At 40.7% G+C, this 24,390-nt stretch overlaps 1 protein-coding gene across 2 annotated transcripts in view; it reads left to right on the forward strand.

The window, feature by feature from the left end:
* Positions 1–24,390, forward strand: part of CHN2 (chimerin 2) — a 411,135-nt gene that overhangs the window by 378,082 nt on the left and 8,663 nt on the right. For both annotated transcript variants that reach the window (XM_077268847.1, XM_077268848.1), the window contains exons 9-11: positions 6–179; positions 13,484–13,561; positions 21,634–21,771. In XM_077268847.1, coding sequence (XP_077124962.1) covers positions 6–179; positions 13,484–13,561; positions 21,634–21,771 — 390 coding nt within the window. The remainder of the gene's footprint in view (positions 1–5; positions 180–13,483; positions 13,562–21,633; positions 21,772–24,390) is intronic.

Genomic DNA, 24,390 nt, shown 5'->3' on the forward strand with positions numbered 1-24,390 from the left:
TTCAGACTGTGGGTTGAATGTACATAAACAGTGCTCCAAGTACGTTCCCAGCGACTGCCAGCCAGATCTCAAGCGCATCAAGAAAGTATACAGCTGCGACCTTACCACATTGGTGAAAGCACACAATACTCCGAGGCCAATGGTGGTGGAGATGTGCATCCAAGAGATTGAAAGTCGAGGTTCGGAAAATGATTCTTCTTATTTTCCATTAAAAATGTAATGCAAACACAATTACAAATTTCCTCTAGTTTATATCTATTGCAATGTCTGTAGATCTATAACGGTAGTACCATCAAGTCTTTGGAGAGTAAATCTCTCAGATGCAGGCGAGTGCCTCTCCTCTTGCTTCGAGATATCCTGAAAACAGTAGCAAGTTATGAGGAGGAGCTTCGAAAAAAACCCACTATTTTCCGTTACTCTGTAAGGAGATGTCTATGCTATCTGCCACCCCCTAGTGGTCGTGATTTGAATTACAGCCTGTCAACAGTTTTGCTATTGTGCTGCAAAAAAGTAATGATTTTATAAAAAAAGAAGAAATTCTGGTTAGGTAAGGGTGGACACATTTAGGTGGAGTGTTAGCACGGTTAATGCTATTAATGATTTCTATGTGTGACAGGTTAATTCCTATAATATAACGCCAAAAGAGGTGCTAGTCTCTCATACATATAGCACATCTTCTTGTAGAGTAGATTGTGACACTTTTCTAGTGAACTTTATGTGATGATTGGGTTAAATAAAAATTATTTCAAATGCATACATGAGTGTCTCGTATTAAAGGGGTTTTCCACATATAATTATTTTATGCTGATGTGCTTCCTCTTGGAAGCAGAGATGTTATTCACCATCCCCTGTTTCTATGATGCGTCGTCTGTAATAGTGTAACAGCTCAATTTATTATTTGCACCTAAGAGATCAGCATAAAATATTTCTACATGGATAACCCCTTTAAGTCTCCTTAAAGGTGCTAAAAGCTTTGCACACTGAAAATCCATAATCAGCATGTTTGATGTTCCAATAAAGCATATTAATGACTGGTCACTTTGCTAAATACATGTAACAATTACAATTAGTGAGCAAAGGTTTTCTAGGAGGTTAGACTTCTTAATAAGGTTAATAAACACATGGATGCAATCGTTCTTATTTTTGAATCAGATGAAAGAATGAATTAAAGGGTGGATTAAGCTAAGATTTTCTTTTTAAAGCGGTTCAAAATGCATAAAAATAATAAAAGACGTCAAATTCACCTTAACCACTGCAGCCTCTCCCGCTGTTTTCTTATACACGTTTACTTCCTTTGTGTGTATTGGAACAACACAAAAATAAACAGAGACACAAAGGTAAATTGGACATAATTTCACTCAAAGCCCCAAAAATGGGTCAGACAAAATTGTTGGCACCCTCAACTTAATATTTGGTTGCACAACCTTAGGAATTAATAACTGCAATCAATCACTTCCTATAACCATCAACAAGCTTCTTACACCTCTCAATTGGAATTTAGGACCTCTCTTCTTTTGCACATTTCTCCAGGTTTTTACAATCTCTCCATAGGCGTTCAATGGGATTTAGATCCGTACGAATTCATGGCCACTTCAGAACTCTCCAGCACTTAGTTTCCATCCATTTCTGAACGCTTCTTAAAGCATATTTGAGGTCATTGTCCTGCTGGAAGACCCATGACCTACGACACAAACACAGCTTTCTGACACTGGGCATTACATTGCGACCAAGAATCCTTTGGTAGTCATCAGATTTCACGATGTGTTGCACACAGTCAGGGCTCCCAGTGCCAGAAGCAGCAAAACAACCCCAAAACATCTTTGAACCTTCACCATATTTGACTTCAGGTACTGTGTTCTTATCTTTATAGGTCTCATTCCGTTTTCGTCAAACAGTAGAATGATGTGCTTTACCAAAAAGCTCTATCTTGGTCTCATCTGTTCACAAGACTCTTTCCCAGAAGGATTTTTGCTTACTCACATACATTTTGGCACATTGAAGAGTGGCTTTTTTATGTCTCAATGTCAGAAGTGGGGTCCTCCTGAGTCTCCTGCCATAGCATTTCATTTCATCCAAATTTCAATGGATAGTTTGTGCTAACACTGATGCACCCTGAGCCAGCAGGACATCTTCAGTTTCTATAGAACTTGATTGTGGCTGTTTATCCACCATCCAGACTATCCTGCATTGTAACTTTTCAGCAATTTTTCTCTGCCATCCACCTCCAGGGGGATTAGCTATAGTGCCATGGGTTGTAGACTTCAAGATCTTTGGAGATGGACTTTGTTATGGTTTCCAATGGCAAGGAAACATCAGAAGCATAGAATAAACGGACAAGCTCTCGGGTGATGGAAACTAGAGCTGACCGCGATGCTAAACCTACACACCACACTAGAAGTAGCCAGGGGGCATTCCTGCGTTGTCTCTAGATGCCGCGCGCCAGCCGGAGAACTAACTACCCCTGGTAGAAGAAAACACAGTCCTGGCTTGCCTCCAGAGAATGTCCCCACAGGAGATAGCAGCCCCCCACATATAATAACGGTGAGAGCAGATGAAAAGACACACGTAGTATGAAAGCAGATTTAGCACAGAGAGGCCCGCTAACTAAATAGCAGAAAGATACAACAGAGGACTTCGCGGTCAGCTGCAAAACCCTTCAAAACACCATCCTGAAATTACCTTAACTCATGTGACAACTCATGCCACTGGAGTGGTAATTTCAGCCCAACAAGAGCTTCCAGCTGCAGAGATTCACATAAGTGCAAACTGGACAAAACATACAAAAATAGACTTAAAGACTAAAGTGTCCAACTTAGCTGAGCAGAAAACTGGGAGCAGGAACATGCAACAGAATCACTCTGGATACATTGATGGCCAGCATTAGAATGACTGAGGAGCAAGGTTAAATAGGATACTCCCACATCCTGATAGGAACAGGTGAACTGAGAAGGCAAAGCTTGCAGGACACCAGTACCACAAGAGACCACCGGGGGAGCCCACGAACCGAATCACAACAGTACCCCCCCCTTAAGGAGGGGGCACCGAACCCTCACAAGAACCACCAGGGCGATCTGGATGAGCCCTATGAAAGGCACAGACCAAATCAGAAGCATGAACATCAGAAGCTGTAACCCAAGAATTATCCTCTTGACCGTAGCCCTTCCATTTCACCAGATATTGAAGTCTCCGTCTGGAAACACGGGAGTCCAAGATTTTCTCCACCACGTACTCCAATTCACCCTCAACCAGCACAGGAGCAGGAGGCTCAACAGAAGGCACAAGTGGTACCTCATACCTCCGCAATAATGACCGATGGAAGACATTATGGATAGCAAAGGATGCTGGGAGGTCCAAACGAAAAGACACAGGTTTAAGAATTTCCAAAATCTTATAAGGACCGATGAACCGAGGCTTAAACTTAGGAGAAGAGACCCTCATAGGGACAAAACGGGAGGACAACCACACCAAGTCCCCAACACGAAGACGAGGACCAACACGACGATGGCGATTAGCAAAACGTTGAGTCCTCTCCTGGGACAACTCCAAATTGTCCACCACCTGCCCCCAAATACGATGCAACCTATCCACCATGGTATCCACTCCAGGACAATCCGAAGACTCCACCTGACCAGATGAAAAACGAGGATGGAACCCTGAATTGCAAAAGAAAGGGGAGACCAAAGTGGCAGAACTGGCCCGATTATTAAGGGCAAACTCAGCCAACGGCAAAAAGGAGACCCAGTCATCCTGATCAGCAGACACGAAACACCTCAAATAAGTCTCCAAGGTCTGATTAGTACGTTCAGTCTGGCCATTTGTCTGGGGATGAAATGCAGACGAAAAAGACAAATCAATGCCCATCCTGGCACAAAACGCCCGCCAAAATCTGGACACAAACTGGGATCCCCTGTCGGAAACGATATTCTTCGGAATACCATGCAGCCGAACCACATTCTGAAAAAACAGGGGCACCAACTCAGATGAGGAAGGCAGCTTGGGCAAGGGCACCAAATGAACCATCTTAGAAAAGCAGTCACACACCACTCAAATGACGGACATCTTCTGAGAAACAGGGAGATCAGAAATAAAATCCATAGAGATGTGTGTCCAAGGCCTCTTAGGAACAGGCAAGGGCAACAACAACCCACTAGCCCGAGAACAACAAGGCTTGGCCCGAGCACAAACATCGCAAGACTGCACAAAAGTACGCATGTCCCGAGACAGGGAAGGCCACCAGAAGGACCTAGCCACCAAATCTCTGGTACCAAAAATTCCCGGATGACCTGCCAACGCAGAAGAATGAACCTCCGAGATGACTCTATTGGTCCACTCATCCGGCACAAACAATCTACCAGGCGGACAACGATCAGGCCGATCCGCCTGAAACTCTTGTAAAGCACGTCGCAGGTCTGGGAAGACAGCAGACAATATCACCCCATCCTTAAGTATACCCGTAGGTTTAGAATCACCAGGGGAATCAGGTTCAAAACTCCTAGAAAGGGCATCCGCCTTCACATTCTTAGTACCTGGCAGATACGAAACCACAAAATTAAACCGGGAGAAAAACAACGACCAGCGCGCCTGTCTAGGATTCAGACGTCTGGCCGACTCAAGATAAATCAAATTTTTGTGATCAGTCAAGACCACCACCTGATGTTTAGCACCCTCAAGCCAATGACGCAGCTCCCGATTACCGACGTCATAATTTCGCTCGGCAGGCGAAAATTTTCGAGAAAAGAACGCACAAGGTCTCATCACTGAACAATCTGAACTTTTCTGCGACAAAACCGCCCCCGCTCCGATCTCGGAAGCATCAACTTCCACCTGAAAAGGAAGAGAAACATCAGGCTGGCACAACACCGGAGCAGAAGAAAAATGGCGCTTAAGCTCCCGAAAGGCCTCCACAGCAGCAGGAGACCAATCTGCAACATCAGCACCCTTTTTAGTCAAATCAGTCAAAGGCCTGACAACGCTAGAAAAACCAGTTATGAATCGACGATAAAAGTTAGCAAAGCCCAAAAATTTCTGAAGGCCCTTAAGAGAAGTCGGTTGCGTCCAGTCACAAATAGCCCGAACCTTCACAGGATCCATCTCAATAGAAGAGGGGGAAAAAATGTACCCCAAAAAAGAAATCTTCTGAACCCCAAAAACACACTTTGAACCTTTAACAAACAGAGAATTGGTCCGCAAAACCTGAAAAACCCTCCTAACTTGTTGAACATGAGATTCCCAGTCATCCGAAAAAATCAAGATATCGTCCAAATACACAATCATAAATTTATCCAGATATTCACGGAAAATATTGTGCATAAAAGACTGAAAGACCGAAGGGGCATTTGACAGACCAAAAGGCATCACCAAATACTCAAAATGGCCCTCGGGCGTATTAAATGCGGTTTTCCACTCATCCCCCTGCTTAATTCGCACCAAATTATACGCACCGCGAAGATCAATCTTAGAGAACCACTTCGCCCCCTCAATGCGAGCAAATAAATCTGTCAGCAATGGCAAAGGATACTGATACTTGACTGTGATCTTATTCAAGAGTCTATAATCAATACAAGGTCTCAAAGAACCATCGCTTTTAGCTACGAAAAAGAACCCCGCTCCAAGAGGAGACGAAGAAGGACGAATATGTCCCTTTTCCAAGGACTCCCTAATATACTCTCGCATGGCAGCATGTTCAGGTACAGACAGATTGAATAGACGACCCTTAGGAAATTTACTGCCAGGGATCAAATCTATGGCGCAATCGCAATCTCTGTGAGGAGGAAGAGAATTAAGAGTAGATTCCTCAAAAACCTCACGATAATCAGACAAAAACTCAGGAATTTCAGAGGGAATAGATGAAGCAATGGAGACCAAAGAAGTGTCCCCATGATTTCCCTGACATCCCCAGCTTAGTACAGACATTGTTTTCCAGTCAAGGACTGGGTTATGAGTTTGCAACCATGGCAATCCCAGCACCAACACATCATGTAGATTATACAGTACAAGGAAGCGAATCACCTCTTGATGGTCTGGAGTCATACGCATAGTCACTTGTGTCCAGTATTGTGGTTTATTACTAGCCAATGGTGTAGAATCAATACCCTTTAAAGGTATAGGAACTTCCAGAGGCTCTAGATCAAACCCACAGCGCCTGGCAAAGGACCAATCCATAAGACTCAAAGCGGCGCCAGAATCCACATACGCATCCGCAACAATAGAAGATAACGAACAAATTAGAGTTACAGACAAAATAAACTTGGACTGCAAAGTGCCAATAGCAGAGGATTTATCAACTTTCTTTGTTCGTTTAGAGCATGCTGATATAACATGAGTAGAATTTCCACAATAGAAGCACAAATGATTTTTGCGCCTATAAATCTGTCGTTCGCTTCTGGACAGAAAGCTATCACATTGCATACTCTGTGGTGCCTCTTCAGAAGACACCGCCAACTGGTGCACAGGTTTGCGTTCCCGTAAACGCCGATCAATCTGAATTGCCATTGTCATGGACTCATTCAGACCAGTAGGCGCAGGAAACCCCACCAAGACGTCTTTTACAGCATCAGAGAGACCTTCTCTGAAAATTGCCGCCAGAGCGCACTCATTCCACTAAGTAAGCACAGACCATTTTCGAAATTTTTGGCAATATATTTCGGCTTCATCTTGCCCCTGAGAGAGGGCTATTAGGGCTTTCTCAGCCTGAATCTCCAAATTTGGTTCCTCATAAAGCAACCCCAAAGCCAGAAAAAACGCATCCACATTGAGCAACGCAGGATCCCCTGGTGCCAATGAAAATGCCCAATTTTGGGGGTCACCCCGCAGTAAAGAAATAACAATTTTTACTTGCTGGGCAGGATCTCCAGCAGAATGAGATCTCAGCGAAAGAAACAATTTACAATTGTATTTAAAATTTAGGAAACAAGATCGATCTCCAGAAAAAAACTCCGGTATAGGAATTTTAGGTTCAGACCGAGGAGCATGTAACAAAAAATCTTGTATATTCTGAACTTTAGAGGCAAGATTATTCAAATTGGTAGCCAGACTCTGGGGATCCATATTTCAACAGATAAAGTCTGAGCCATTCAGGGGTTAAGAGGAGAGGGAAACAGGAGACTGCAATTAGAGCTGGAGTGCAACTTCAGAGGAAAAAAAAAAAAAAAAGGTTTCACACAGTTCCTTTTCTCTCCTGCTTCAGCCTATAGATTAAACATTTTGGCTGGCCATACTGTTATGGTTTCCAATGGCAAGGAAACATCAAAAGCATAGAATAAACGGACAAGCTCTCGGGTGATGGAAACTAGAGCTGACCGCGATGCTAAACCTACACACCACACTAGAAGTAGCCAGGGGGCATTCCTGCGTTGTCTCTAGATGCCGCGCGCCAGCCGGAGAACTAACTACCCCTGGTAGAAGAAAACACAGTCCTGGCTTGCCTCCAGAGAATGTCCCCACAGGAGATAGCAGCCCCCCACATATAATAACGGTGAGAGCAGATGAAAAGACACACGTAGTATGAAAGCAGATTTAGCACAGAGAGGCCCGCTAACTAAATAGCAGAAAGATACAACAGAGGACTTCGCGGTCAGCTGCAAAACCCTTCAAAACACCATCCTGAAATTACCTTAACTCATGTGACAACTCATGCCACTGGAGTGGTAATTTCATCCCAACAAGAGCTTCCAGGTGCAGAGATTCACATAAGTGCAAACTGGACAAAACATACAAAAATAGACTTAAAGACTAAAGTGTCCAACTTAGCTGAGCAGAAAACTGGGAGCAGGAACATGCAACAGAATCACTCTGGATACATTGATGGCCAGCATTAGAATGACTGAGGAGCAAGGTTAAATAGGATACTCCCACATCCTGATAGGAACAGGTGAACTGAGAAGGCAAAGCTTGCAGGACACCAGTACCACAAGAGACCACCGGGGGAGCCCACGAACCGAATCACAACAGGACTTGTAAACTTGAGATTGAGTTCTCAGACAGCTCTGTGTTCCTCATTCTATTCTCCATGCTTAGTGGGACACACAATGCAAAGACTGCGTCAACTTCTTCCCTTTTCATCTGCTTTCAGATGTGAGTTTCATAATACCCACACCTGTTACTTGCTACAGAGAAGTTTGAACGAGCATCACATGCTTGAAACAAAGTTGTTTACCCACAATTTTAGAAAGGTGTCAACAATTTTGGCCAGCCCATTTTAGGGTTTTGTGTGAAATTATGTCCAGTTTGCCTCGTTTTCTCTGTTTTTTTTGGCTATTCCAATATACACACAGGAAATAAACATGTGTATAACAAAACAGGTGTAATTGCAATGATTTTCTCTGAGAAATACTTCATTTTCTAGAACAATTTCAACACTTTTGGCCATGACTTTATATGCTCTAGATTCTGGAGGCCCAATGTTAATCTTAAAACTAATCTTAGAGAGTATTAATAACTATAGCCATAAGTTATCCGAATACTTCTGTTAGGAGTCGAGTTCCCGCCACTGCACAGGGGGAATCTTGAACCATGTCTGCTGCGGTCTCCCATTCTGCATTGGCCGCAGTGGAGCCTGCTCAGTGGAGACGTCGGTCCCAGCGTCTCCCTGAGTCTGATACTGTGCAAAGGGTTACTACTGTCTCTCCAGGCTCTGCTATTGTACCTTGCCCTGATCTGCGGCGAGCAGGCTTTTCTGGGACTAAGTCCTGCTTTGCACACACTGAGCATGCCCAGGGTAAGATCTCTCAGTGGAGATCAAGGGTCACATGCTCAGGTACTGCAGCAACTTCCATTGGTCCTCCAGGAAGGTCCTGTACCTGATCAAGTTCTGTGGCAGCCTTCCATTGGTCCTTCTTGGAAGGTCCTGTAGGTGCTGCAGCTATATAAGGTTCTCATGACCGCACGGCCATGCGCTAGTGTCAAATATGTACGAGCTCAGCGCCAGTGTGGTCGTGTGTGTGGGGTCAGGGACCCGGCTGAAATAAGCCCCTAGAATGCTGGCACCTCCGGCGAGGAGTTTTGTGTATGCAGTCAGGGACCCGGCTGAAATAAGCCCCTAGAATGCTGGCACCTCCGGCGAGGAGTTCATGTGTGAATTCAGGGCTGGATAATAGCCGATAGAATTCCGGCTCCACCGGAGAGGAGCTGCGTGTTGGTTGGACTGCATGACCACTGTCGGCTCTACACAATAGCTGTGTCCCCTGTGAGCTAAACAGGGCACAACGTTCTCTTTACTACGGGCTCTGTGAAGTAACAGAGTTCGTTTATTCTAATTTGCTTTGCCGCCTTACTTAGCAGCAGGTTCTTTCCTGCACGGTGGATCCCGGGTTGCGAATGCACCTATCCCATCTAATAAATATATTCAGTGCGTTCCGCCAACCCTTACAACTTCTTTCTACCTTATTCTGAAAAGACAGGTCCTTAGTTTCAGAGGAGCTCCAGAGCTCCCGACCTCTGGTTCTTTTATTACTCCATTGAATCCTTTCTTACTTTGTGTCCAGAATGAGACGCTTAGTAAAATGGGACAATAATGCACTAAAAGGACATTACATGCCCTTTACATATTTGTCTCACATTTCAGGCTCGCACACATGGTAACTTCGCTAGTGATTTAGATTTGAGAAAATTTCTATATGACTGCTGCCTGGAATCCTGTAGTTCCGCTCACGTTGTAAATCATGGTGACATTATTACTTGTGTCCAGTGAGCACTAGAACATGGTGTCTTTAAAGCCTGTGGCAAACACAATTGCTTAATTATAGCTGGGAAAAGTAAACATGTAGCATGAGTTACATCGAAACTTGTGACTTTTCTCAATACTCCCTCTTTTCACAGAAAAATCTGAACGTTATACAATGTATCTCTTTTGCTGCATTGTATAACTGTGAAGATTACATTGTTGCTTTGCTCTCAGTCTTATACTTCAAACACTTCCATAATTCTAGTGCAAGTAAGAGCGTGAATGATGGCGATGTGTCGAGAATATTTCACACTTAATAGTACTGGGCAGGTATAGTGTAAACCAACTGAAGCTATGTATATATAGGATATAGTGTACATACTGTATAGGTGCAGTCCATTCCACAAGTCTATAGAAACATAGTCTTCAGTAGTAATCAATCCATTGATTTCAATGGGGAAAAAAACCTGTCTATTGGTGAAATGTTGGTCAGATGACCATGATTTTCCCTGTAAGGGAGATCCTAAGCCCCTCATACACATTATATGGCTGTTGGCTGAACAATGCTTCGGCCAATTGTAAGGCCAACAACCATCGCAACCGAGCGCTCATGTGTTCCCTATACGAAAGACGTGAACAGACGTCTTTTCCGGAACCTTAATAGTTAGTGGGTAAGGTGTTGGCAAAGGTTCTGTGCACAATGTGTCTGAGCCCTGTGTTTGGCTAATGTATGTAGTAAATGTATACTGTCTTTTATACTTATTTTTACAATTGTGACCAATTTACGGCATGTAGCACGGGTATCTTCCTGACATACACCTCCTTAGACAGGCTTGAAGCAGTGTGCAGAGAGCCTTAATTTTCCACTCCCCAGCTAGGAAATACCCTTGGTATCTCTACCCCATCGGTGGTAGCTCAAAGTATTATTGTACCCTACTGGCACCAGGGATGTCATATCGGCGCTGAAGCTTGGAAATAAGTTCAAACCATACCAATGTCAGTTATCACTAGGGAAAGAACCATTTTTTTATATTATTTCTACTCATATTGTAATTGTGATATGTATTGGTAATCCGACAAGGTTTGGGCAGTTTTATGTGATGGCACATTGGCCATATTGCTTGTGATTCTGAAGTTACAGTATATAATAAAGTCACTATTGCTCAAGAAAACTGATATTAGGCTGGGTCTACAGACATTGAATCTATAGGTAAAATGCACAATATCTCTGACCCCTGTGGACCCTGGTATTAGAGGAGTCCTCAGGCTTGTACAATTAAAATCAGAAAGAGAATCAAACAAAGGAGTTGGCATAGAAATATCATCTGACTGTGAAATGCCTGACAGATCATCTCACGAACATCTGGTCTTCATTAGGTTGTGGGCTGCACAGAAATCCCCGTGGTGCCCATGGTGGACTCCAGCCCTGCACAACTGTCTTGTGGTTCTTGGCATCACACCGACATTAAATATACCAAAACAGTTAAAGTTTAATATTTTCTAAATAGAGAGGGATTGGAAACAAAGAACATTAAAGTATCATCATTACTGTGAACTAGTTGTACCCTATATATAAAGAAATCTAGGAGAACTGTGAGTAAGGAACTTTCCTTGAGCTGCTGTCTACAGTGGAAATAATACAAGTTTTTATTATTTATATTAAAATTATTATATTAGGGCTTATTTTCAAAAACAAAATGTCCACTTTTACATATGTAAGACAGATTAGAACAGTTCAGTAAAAAAAAAATGACATGTTGGCCCAGAATACAACATGCAGTGGGTTATTCTTAGATTGTTCCAGGAGTGTAGCAATTCCAGATATTTTAGGCTGATTCATCAATTGCGACTTTTTAAAAACACGTAAAGTTTGGCACAACTTTACTCCAGTCCCCCTATGGCGTATTTTAAGTAAGCCAACACATTGGTGCAATTTTTGCAAAAACAGTTCAAGATAGGAAGAAACCTAATTTTTTGCTTTGTCAAATCCATATATCACATTCTCCTTTTTGATGAATTTGGCTCCAAAAATGGCAACTGACACCACAAGACAAAAAAAAGTGATTTAAAAAAAGACACAAATGATGAATCAGGGCCATTATGTCCTATTGGGCAATTCACATATTCTGCTTTTAATTGGGGTCCGTGATCTGGATATGAAAAACAGAGACATATCCTACTCTGGTCCGTTTTGCGAATAGAACCTATTTAATTGAATTGGGTGGCCAAAAGGTCAAGTGGACGGATATCCCATGAAATATTCAACTTTAAAAAAAAAAGCTCCAACACAAGGATAACAAATATACCATTGTTTGCTTACTCAGAAAGGACAGGTCTGTGTGAAGGAGGCCTTATGGTAGGGAAAAACGAGGGTAGTTTCCAGCATAACCAACTGGATAAAAACTGTACGTTTATTGAATCAAGTTAAAAGTTCATAAAAGTTAAAAACTTCAGCGCCTTATGCGTTTCTGGCCTACTAAGACACCCTTAATCATAGGGCGTGTTGAGGTTTCTAACTTTTATGAACTTTTAACTTGATTCAATGAAAGTATAGTTTTTATCCAGTTGGTTGTGCCGGAAACTACCCTAGTTTTTCATTCTGTCAGCTGCAATCACCAGTAGGTTTCTAATTACTGGTTTCTAATTACAGCAACCAATCAATCTATACTACCAACATGAACAGCTCTAATCTTCCCCCTCCTCCCACCTTCTGAGGCCTTATTGTAGTATATTCCAATTTCCTCTAATATAGTTATATGCAAACTTTCCACTATATAATGAAATGTTGAATATTTTTAAAAAATAATTTCATATTAATTCCTCACAATTAAAGGGGTTGTCTGGTCTTAGAAGAACCGTAACGGTGTTGGATTTCTTGTGCGGTTATTCGCTGACTAGTCTCACCTGGCTTCTCCCAATAAAAGAGAACTGAGAGAAGCGCGTGAGTCAAGTCGGCTCATGACCTCGAGTAAGAAAATCCCATACATGTAGTGACTAGACTGTCCAACCACACAGGATAAACAGGGGAATCTTGACATTGTGAACTGTTGAATCAAGACAGTATGTGATGTTTACAGTCACATAGAGTGACTGTAGACTGTTCTTCTGAGAACGGATAACTCCTTTAAGATCTGTTTGCAGTCCTACACCTTGGTGTCCATCACATCATCTCATGTAGACAAGGAGTATTCCAGTTCAGTGAAAACAAGCAGAAATCTTTAAAACTGTTAGTGAATAGTTACAGAAGTGCCAGGTATTTTTCATTATATACGGTAATAAATAACCTTTATCGCCTGTAAGTCAATAGATCTATAATTACCATATTGTCAAGAAGATTTTGTAGTTCAAGGAAATAGTGGGAAAAAAACAAGTAGGGTGGAGCAATCCGGCAGTAGAAATATGTATGACGCCTTCACCATAATTTTCTTTCTTCATGTTGTTATAGTCATTATTTTTATTTTACCGTTTGTTCATTTGTTCTGCATAGCTTTGTATACAAAACTTAGGCCATGTTCACATATTCAGTATTTGTAAGTCAAACCCAGGAGTGGGTGATAAATGCAGAAGTGGAGCATATGTTTCTATTATACTTTTCCTCTGATTGTTCCACTCCTGGTTTTGGCTACAAATACTGATTTAAAATACTGACCAAATACTGACGTGTGACCGTGGCCTTAAGGTGAGGACATTGAAGCTAGGAAATATATATACCCAGGATACTGGAGGTGCACAGCTCTGCGCCACTTACTCTGCACACATCTGTTAATTTCTTACTGTGAATCAATAGTTTCCTTACACTTTACTCTTATATCTTATTTTCAGGCTTAAAGTCAGAAGGTCTGTACCGAGTCTCAGGGTTCACTGAACACATTGAAGATGTAAAAATGTCCTTTGATCGAGGTGAGTGGTCACCATTGTTATGTGCCAATGTGGGCCTTGATATTGTAGAATGACTCTACAATTCCTATAGATAAGCATCATATAAGCGAGATCATCAAGCTCAGCATTGCCATAGGCAGATATCTGTTTTGCCTATTTAATCCGTTGCTCTAAGACAAGAGGTAACAGGGTTTCGCCATGTGATAAATGTATGGTGTATCCACAGGATATGCCATGAGGCTGTGTGCCCGCCCTAGTTTTTCGTGAGTTTTTAACGCCACAGTTCCAGCAAAGTAGATGGGATTTATAGACATCTCCTGCCCACTATGCTTTTTTTTTAACTCCGTGTAAACTGACCTGCAGTCCATGTTTCCATTCCGTACCATGTCAATGTCTCTTGTGAGTACACTGAGTTTTCTGTGCGTATTTTCCCCATAGATTTGTATTAGATGCGGAAAATCCACAGGGAAAAAAAACGCACATGTGCTGTGAAAACAATCTGCACAGGACTCGATCAATAAAGTTTTGTGAAAGCTAAATACCTGGAAGTATCAAAAACAAAGCAGCTTTATTTAAAACACAACAGACCAACCAGAGACAAAAAACACAGTGTCAAAAACGTGATAAAAACTCATGTAGGGCTGTGAGGGCTGACAGGGATCGGTCAGTCACGTGACCACAAGCATGCGATTTACATACATGCGGCCACATGCCAACTAGATGTGCTCGGCCTCGCTCAAAACAAGCGAACTGAGCGTGACTGAGCATGTCTAGTTTAAATGTGGCTGGAGCCGTGCAAATTGCATAGTTGCGGTCACATGACTGCCCGGTGGCAACACCGGAAAATCCTGGCAATATACGGTGCACACACTGTAAGGATTAAGGAGTCTTCAGTCACTCTGTTCGCTGCAAAAGTGGACAACTTCTATTAGGATCGAATAGTTTAATTTCAAATACATGACCCTTTTATTCTTCTGGGATATCAGACGCTGCTAGAGGAGAGAAAGAAATTGCTGTATGGGGTAATCAGAAGAAAAACCAGGACGTCTTCATATACACTTTTTTTTTTCGGCATATTTTTTATTGCCTGTTAATAGGCAGGTATACATTTCACTTGTTTTTTTTCTTCAAAGCCTTTTTATTTTGTAGCTTTTATAACAAGAAAAACTCTAAACCGTTGCGTGTTTTCGGGAGCAAAAAAACTGACCATAAATATGCCTTAAAAACAAAATGCATTGTAAGGAACGAGTTTTATAATGCCCTATATTATGTACTTACCCCTTGGTGACAGATGTGTGCACTTTGTATTTGGAGATTCATTTACTGGAGGTAGTAACTGTGTTATACAGCCGACACCTGAGTGTAGCTGCTGAGAGGTAATGGAATTAATTATATTCGTGAAGCCACGTTCACATATTCAGGATTTGGTCAGTATTTTACATCAGTGTTTATAAGCTAAAACCAGGAGTGGGTGATAAATACAGAAGTGGAGCATATGTTTCTATTATACTTTTTGTCTGATTGTTCCACTCCTGGTTTTGGCTTACAAATACTAAGGTAAAATACTGACCAAATATTGATTGTGTGACCGTGGCCTAACAGTTTAACACCTTAAGGCTACGGTCACACTATCAGTATTTGGTCAGTATTTTACCTCAGTATTTGGAAGCCAAAACCAGGAGTGGAATAATCAGAGGGAAAGTATAATAGAAACACGTCACCACTTCTGTATTTTTCACCCACTCCTGGTTTTGGCTTACAAATACTGAAGTAAAATACTGATCAAGTACTGAACGTGTGACCGTGGCCTAACAGTTTTTGTTAATTGTGGCAACAGTAGTTAAGCGGTTGGAAATTGTGAGAAGCGTCCTTATCGGTACCTCATGTCTACCATATTTGTACATTTACCAAGCCCAGTATGTGGCTGGGTTTCCTTGTCAGTTTTACTATGAAAGAGGCGTTATACAATTTTTGTTAATTTCATCCTCACTTATAGTAAAACTGACAAGTGAGTCAGTTGATTATGGTCAGTATTTTACCTCAGTATTTGTAAGCCAAAACAGGGAGAGGGTGATAAATACAGAAGTGGTGACGTGTTTCTATTATACTTTTCCTCTGATTGTTCCACTCCTGGTTTTGACTTACAAATGCTGATGTGAAATACTGACCAAATACTGAACGGGCAAACGTGGCTTTAAAGTGTTTGAAAAAAAAATATATATGGCAGATTTGCAATGTAATAAAAAGTAACTAGAAAGTGATGTGAATCTTAAAACTCGTACTGCATAAAACAAACACTCCTACAATTCTATCAACCAAAAAATGCAAAGTTATGGCTCTTAGAATATGGTGACAAAAAAACAATTCTTTTTTTGCCAGTTTCTTTATTTTTTTTCACTAGCTAAGCATGAAAAAACCCAATAACAGTACGGACCTGTGGGTCCAAGGTATCATGTATTTTTTACCTCAAAGTCATTTTCGTAAAATAAACCCCCACTTCTCCTCCTCAAAAAAAAAGACTGCGGAATTGTTGTCTTTTACCTAGAAAAAAATCTGCATATATGGAACGAAAAACACAAAGAGCTAAACATCATGAAGCCACAAAAAATCCAAGAAATGCTGCTAAGCTAAATAAAAAGTAAAACACCATTTAATATTATAATTGTAATGGGAATGGAGGATTTCATTTCACCAACACAATGTGTATCGCTGTTCATTGGAGCTGAAAGTTTGGAAACTGCTCAGTAATGTTGTAATCAATCCCGATAGTACAAGTACGAAGTCATCTTGAAATATTCATGTACATGTTTGCTGGGGAAATGGTTTTGGGTTTCACACAGTGTTCTGCCTTTTCGTAAAATAAAGCCTAATCATATTACCAGCACAGTCATGATAATCACATGATGAAAGAAGACCTCCACCGAGCTGCACATTCTTCTGATTTTCAGCTTTTGCAGGATTCATATCCATAATTCTGGCCCATTTTAGTGTTTGTATTTCAGCCATAACGTCTCTTGCCACCATGACTATCCTGAACGGGCCAAACGTAATAGCTCACATACATACACCCACATACATTTCCAAAGACAATTGCCCACATATAGGATTCCTTCACCCACAGAGTTTTTCAGTAGCATGTTTTATCTTCCTTTTTTTGCATTTTTTTTGTTACATTTTTGCCATTATTCTTCTTCAAACACCCGGTTTCTTTCTCTCTTTAGAAGAACTCATGTCTTCATAAGGTATATTGATTTTTGATGCATTTTTGGCATTTTTAACTTTGATTCCACGATAAATCTTGGAATCACATGAATTGTAATAAAAATAAACACACAAAAAAATGTAAAAATGCTTGAAAAAAACATGAAAATGCTGACAGTTTTACGTGAAGTTTTTAGTCAAAAAAGAGTGAACCTAACAAAAAGAAGTCAATTTCTGTTAACAATTATGGGACTTTACAATGAAGTATTTTGAAGTGCAGGGATAAATGCTCTTTATGGGTGATAGATCTATATATTTATAGGGGAGATCCCATAGATAGATTGGAGACTAGATAGATAGATAGATAGATAGAAGACTAGATAGATAGATGACTAGATAGATAGATAGATAGATAGATAGATAGATAGATAGATAGATAGATAGATGACTAAATAGAAGACTAGATAGCTAGAAGACTAGATAGTTCAATAGATAGAAAGATAGATAGATAGAAGACTAGATAGATGATATATAGATAGAAAACTAGATAGATAATATATAGATTGATAATAAATAGATAGAAGACTAGATAGATAGTCAGACTAGTCTTGCAAAATTACAAATATGCATATTGCAAAACATGCAAATAAAATTGTCACTAATTACTTTCTTTGTTGGTAGCTGTTAGATTGGTATTGTTCTTTTGTCAGTAAGTGGATTGCACAGGGAAGCCGGACCTGCTGTGTTGTCACGTGGTCAGTACACGTGAAACAGGTGCGGCATGCACTAGATCAGACCCTGCTTACATGAATAGATTTTACTGATCCCCTGTTGACAGAGCCAATTCATTGACAAATAGTATTCCTGGAACAAAAGATGAGTTTAATGTCCCAGTGGGTGCAGCTGTTTTTTTTTTTTGTTCCTAAAATGATTTTAATTGTTTATTGGGAGTGTAGATGAAAGCAGCGCAAATAGCCCAGTACATCATTATTGTGGCTGGAGGAAATAATACAGCACAGAGACTTCAGTTCTAGCACCAATTCAGAGCTATAGGACCGACATCGCAGAAGAGACACCCAACAATAGAGAAGTGGAAAGCTAACACCCAGCTGCTAAGTCTTTTGATAATGTCTCTTTCTGATGAACATGTCTAAATTATAGGGTTAAAAAATGAGCAAAAGAAAGTCCAGGGTAGTCCAGTATTGAAGGCACTTTGTAAAACACCCACTAGGGAATTTTTAGTTAACAGGGGAGTCCCGATTTCAGTATCTCCATCAGTTAGGCAGATCAAACAGTGGCTACAAAGATTCTTTTTTTCCTCTCCCTCTGGAGGACACAGTATAATTGTGCATTACAAGAATGGCAAATGATCTCAATACACACCATTCAATCTTTCATTTTTCCTGTGGTTTGGCTGCCCGAAATTGACACCTGCTGCCAAGTTCCCTGCTAATTGCTGGAGGTCCCAAGAATAAAAGAAATCTGTAAATCTCCAATTTTAGCTGATTATAATAGGAAAAATAAATGTCATAAATTGGTTAACTCTCTCTTATTTGTGGCAATGCATTTTTTTAAGAAATGCCTAATTCAGTTGTAATACTTTCCTATTTAAAGACTTTTTTTTTTAATTATCTTGTGCATATTGGAAAACATCAAATGATATATTATCAGAAAATGAGCTTCTTTCTACAAATATCAGCCACTTGTTCTCCTGAGCCTGCCTTATAATCTTACCATCTACTTTTAAAAAAGCACATTAGATCTGTCTTGGGCAAAACAAAATGGACTGAAAATTTGAGCTAGAGTCTGCAGACGGGAAACTAGTAAAACATGCATAATAGAAGTCATCTATTGGCCAAATTAGTTTTATTCCTAATAAACACATGCAGGATAGAATAGTCTGAAATGTTACCTAAAAAGGCAAGTACGCTTTATTAATGTTTTTGTTACTTTTTTCACTTTGACTTAACTATAAGGATATTCGAGCGTATGTACCAACCAGGCCATAGGCTGTAATAGTGCCGAAAAGAGCGAACTTACGCTCTGCCATGCATTATTTTCAGGAGTGTATGCCTACTGGAAACTGACACCCAGACACAGTCTATTACATCTGGGTGTCCGCCTCCAGTAGGCTTATGAGATGTACAACATGGGACCTTAGAAAACATTTCGATCTCTATATGACATAGATCACAAATAGAGCTATGTTCCAAAATCTTAAGCCAAAAAATTTAAATGTGAAAAATGAGGGAATATAGAGGATTTACTAATAAATACCATATGATGCGAAGTAACAGATACAAGGCATTGTATTTTACGTATCTACAATGAATGCATATCCGAGCCAAAGTTTGTATGCTTTGTGTGTGTTCAGAAATATCAGTTGACTTGAAAGTTTGGGAAGTCTGGAAAAGTGTTTAAAAATAGAGCAGCGAGAAGATTGGGGCCAGAACAGGTTACACAGACTTTCACAGTGTCCAGTTGACATACCTTTGATTAAGTAATGTATATTTTTAGAAAACTATGTCCCCCCGCTGATTTTCATCACTGTCCTGGTAACACAGGCATGCCTGGAGTGTTTTCAGTAATGCTTTACATATTTCTCTTATCTATATTACTGCAGTGTCAATATCTACCACCCAAGTTGTTCTCGGACTCCCCATAACCAGCGGACTGAAGAGCGATCACTCACTGTTTTGCTCTATTTATACTCATTCCAACAGGGCATGGAATCAGTAATATTAAGGCTGAATTCACATCTCAAAGAATCTTAGCTTAGTTTTTGCAAGACATATACAGTCCTTAAATAGATGGTTTGTGAAAGTATGAATACAGCTTTGGGTATCAAGCATCGGCATGTACAGAGACCCACATGGTGTCTGGGGGTCTGTGCTCTAGGGTCATAGGCACTCCATGTCTGGTACATGGTGCCTTCTACAATGCTGTGTAACAGGGTTATTCATAGTTTTAGTGGTAGAATGAAGTCACAAGTCCATCAAGTGCAACATTTTTAAAACACCCACTAGGCAATTTTTAGTTAATATAGGTGAGTCCCAACTTCACTTCCTCCATCAGTTAGACAGAGCAGACAGAGGTTATAACGATGTTTTTACATGTTGCCTAATATGTTGACCCAGAAGAAGGCAAAAACCCCATGAGGCAGATGTACATTGCTGCATATTAGGGAAAATATTCCTTCCCAGCCCCACATATGACTTCAGACTAGATCCCTGGATTAACGTCCCATCACAGAATCTAGCACCCATAACTTGTTATATTAAGTCTTTCAAGAAAGACACCCAGGGCCTCCTTGAACTTGCTTAGTGACTCGATCATCACAACCATTTTGTCCAAAGAACAATTCTTTCAACAGACTATACCACCATGTTTTTACCAATAAATCCATGATTATTTCCTGTTTTTTTAATAACTCCAACTTATTCCTCTGTGCTGTGCAGAGTCAGTGAGGATCACAGGATCACTGGGGTCAATTTCATAGTATACCAATTAACTGGAGTACCTTGGGGAAGACCAAGCAAAGACAGGGAAACCCCTGCTTATGTCCCTTGTCAGATTCAAACCCAGGATCCCAGTGCTGCAAGGCAATAATGCCAAAACACAGACAGGCAAATTTGAGGGGCTGTGCTGATATTAAAAGATTATTTTTATGAGATTAATTATTGTGAACTATGATTGTGAACAATATGAAGACTTGTTGGGGAGATCATCTTCTCTGGTAAAATGTAAGGATAGTTTTAAACATACAGATCTCTGTCCAATTTTGACCAATCAGAAAAATATAATTCTGAATTTGTATGCATAATTGGCTAATTTATTTGATTGAAATCTCTCTCAAATCTGCCAGAAAACTCACCTGACATATATAAAAATTTGTCTTTCACTCACAATGATTGTAGTGTACCATCAGTGTATGAAAGACAACTCTATTATAGGAAATAGAAAGGTTTTGTCACGCACAGTGTGGGAAGACTAAGTGTAACACGAGGGGCAGACCAAACACTAGGGAAGTTGGGAGTGAAGACCCTAGGTAGCTCTAACATCACCCTTTCTGCCATAAACATCCCTATATAGGGTCTGCACCTATTGCAGAGCAGGGACCTGATCCCTGCCTGACCCTTAGCGATAGGCCTTGGTTAGGGAGAGGACGAGGTAACCACTAGTCAGTCCCCACTACAACTAAAGACAGAGAGGTAGATGAACAAGTGGAAGACTTACCTTGAGCAGACTCAGAGAGGTAACACCAGATGTCCTCCAACAGCACCAGAGCAGACGATAGCCGACTGCTATAGCTCCAAGCCTTCACAAGAGAGAAATGTGAATATCACCAGTGATTCCCAGAAGCAGACTGGGAGTCTTTAAACACCCAGGTCCAGGTGTTTAATTAGAAGTGTGTCAATTAGAGCCGGAGGGAGGTTGCCACTGGGTCCAAGAGTCAGAAGGCATCTGCAAAGCCAAACGCAGAGACCTTCTGCAGCCAGAAGGCTGAGTGACTTTCTGCAGCATCTGACACACCCGCAACAGGTTAGGATGATCATTAATTGGTATTAACCTAAAAAAATCTGCGGGTGTAAAAGACCAACTTAGACCAATTCCATCTTATTTAAGATTGGTCATAAATATGTGTAAACCCAGTATTTAGCGGCAACATACTAGTGCACTTACAATGAGAATCTACCAACAAGCCTCATGCTCAATAAGAGGTTGATGTATTGAGGTGAATTTGATTGTTTGGGGTATGTTCACATTTCACTACGCCTGCACATGTTTATTGACGGGTAATTAAGATTCTGGTTTATCTGTATATGGCATGATTATGTGCTGTCCGTAATAAGTGTTGCTGTAGATCTGACATTCCTCTTTTTGCTTTGTAGATGGCGACAAGACTGATCTCTCCAGCACTACCTATCCAGACATAAACATCATCGCTGGGGCACTGAAATTATATTTCAGGGATTTACCGATTCCAGTGATCACATATGACACATATTCCAAATTTATTGAAGCAGCAAGTAAGTGTGCCGTAATTGTAACCGATAGGAGTGCTGTAAGGCACTACATACTGTGGTGAAGGGCATAAAATGGCGAGGATAGGCACAACGATTGTCTCTTTGGTGGTCTGTGAATCCCTGACAATGTACAACCATCTTTGGCTCAGCTCTGAGATAAACCCAGTCTATCAGTTTTAGTAGGAATGTTCATTCTATTTCTTTCTTAGATATTACAGTGTTTATGGTGATGTTTATAGGACATTCAAGAAACGTTAATGATGGTACTAAACTTTGTGCTCCTTTGGGGTGATCCCACTTGGCATACTGTACTTGAACTTTGGTCTTACGCTGCTGATTTGGCCACAGAATTTGCCAGTTGGCTGTATCCATGTACTGATAGCAAAGAGCAGAATTAATAGCAAAGGTTATACTGGAGGCACGATAACATAATCACAGTGCCCCATACTTCAAATAAAGTCTAAAGGCCAATTTACAAGGGCCGATCATTAAGTCTTACTAAAGCTCGTTCCCGATCACAGGCCCATGTAAGCATTCCACCGTCAGTCAACGAATGAGTAAGTGCTGCGGCTCATAGGATCGTTCATGCCGGCCATGAAATATCGTTGTCGGCAGCACATCGCCTCATGTAAACAGATGGTGATCTGCCGACAACAAGTTACTATATGAGTACAGAATGATCATGTTATCAATTGTTCTGTCCTTATACAGTTGTGTCAACCGGTATGACTTTGTACATTGCAATCAGTACTTGGTTTTGGGCAAAAATTGTTCCATGTAAATTGAGCATAAGAGTGAGACCACATCAATGCATACACATAATTTCATTATGCATTCAGACTAGGACATAGATGCTGATTTCAGCATACTGGCCTCTCCATTCAGGGATGGAAAGATCAGAAAAGGGCTTCTTGGCATTCATTACTTTTATTGATCAGTGTAGCAAAGTTTTATTGTGGGAGACTTTCGATAAGTTTACTGTTTGTACACCTTTATCAGATGGTGGCAGTATGATGACAGGAATCATTGACATTTTCATACATTGCCCAGCATGGTGACTCAGCAGTCAGAATGCAGCAACAATTCAGAGTGTAAAAAATGTTTGCCTTTAAATTTCCATGTTCAACCAATTGAATTCTGCAGCTGATAATACAATCGGCACCAGCGCACAACGAACTACATCAGCTCTTCCCTGTAGAGAGAAGTAGCTGATGCAAGATAGCAAATATTTTGTTGTCAGTACACCACTGTAGACAGTTGAACTTCTTTGGGACTACCACCTCCTCATCCAGGCCAGATATCCAGTGACCTATTTTCAGTTCTATCATGTATTATTCATATTGTTTACCTTATTTAAGAAGACCTCAACAACAGAAGACTACTTTTCAATGCAATTTTAGGTAGTAGTCTTACAGAAATGTCATTGTCTATCAGATATACGCTCCTCAACATTGAAATTGCAATACCAAGAAGGAACAGTTGTAGACTTATGGAAATCACACGATCAATTTGCTTTATATTGGTCTTCAAGCCGGACATCCAGGCTTCATGAGCCTCACACCACCGCTCTCAAAGGCTATCGTGGTGCAGAGGAAGACAGCAATGGAGGCTGAACTGGAGGTCTGTTCTTTTTAGCAATGAGTCTTGCTTTGGTCATTGATTCAATGATAACTGGAGATTGGTCTGTACACCTTGTGTTGAACAACATAAAGAGGCCTTCATGAGGGAACATCACTTTGGTCTTACTTCCGGGATTATGGTGCAGGATGACATAATATACGGAAGCCGGACCCCTCTAGTCTCCTTTCGAAGTAAACTAACAGCTCAGCATTATATTGAATTGGTCATGAAACCAGTAGTAATGCCATTTTTCCCAAGTGTCCCAGGAGCTGTTTTTCCACACAACAACACTAGGCATCTTGTTGCTTATGCTACTATGAGCAGCCTGCACGGCCTAAACATGCTACCATGGCTTGTGTGTCTCTGGACTTATTTCTCTTTGAGCACATCGAGGACGTTATGTGTCAACAATTGCAAAGGGAGCTGCCAACAGCGGATCTTGATGATTTACATTCCTAATTGCATTCAGTGTGGTAGAACATTCCTCCGATAACCATCTAAAGCTTATTGATAGAGAGCCAAGGCGTGTAACTGAGTGTATTTCTGCACGTCACGCTCACAGTTAATACTGAATAAATTGAGATGTTTTAAAGAACTTGTTTCAATTTGTTTATTATTTGAATATCATTAACATGTCTATCCTGTGATTTCCATAATTCTATGACACTTTCTTCTTGTTGTTTCAATTTCAGTTTTGAGGAGTGTACATTAGAAAACAATATAAATCTTGTAGGAATGTAAACTATCACATTTACTACTTAAAGAACATGACTATAGAAATCTCATGTTACAATAGAAGTAGCCATTTGCGCCAAACATAAAGTAATATTTTATATGGTCCCTGTTATTTCAACAAAGTATAACAATCAATAATATAGGCGCATATAAGAAAATTTGTAATAGATCTTATACGAGAAATCTGCTTGTTTCTCCACTTGTGATCCACTACCATTCTCCCATGCCTCCTGGAAAACAGCTCAAATCCCTCTTAATAATTAGCAT

Source organism: Ranitomeya variabilis, chromosome 6 (genome assembly GCF_051348905.1).
Source record: "Ranitomeya variabilis isolate aRanVar5 chromosome 6, aRanVar5.hap1, whole genome shotgun sequence".
Lineage (NCBI taxonomy): Eukaryota > Metazoa > Chordata > Amphibia > Anura > Dendrobatidae > Ranitomeya > Ranitomeya variabilis.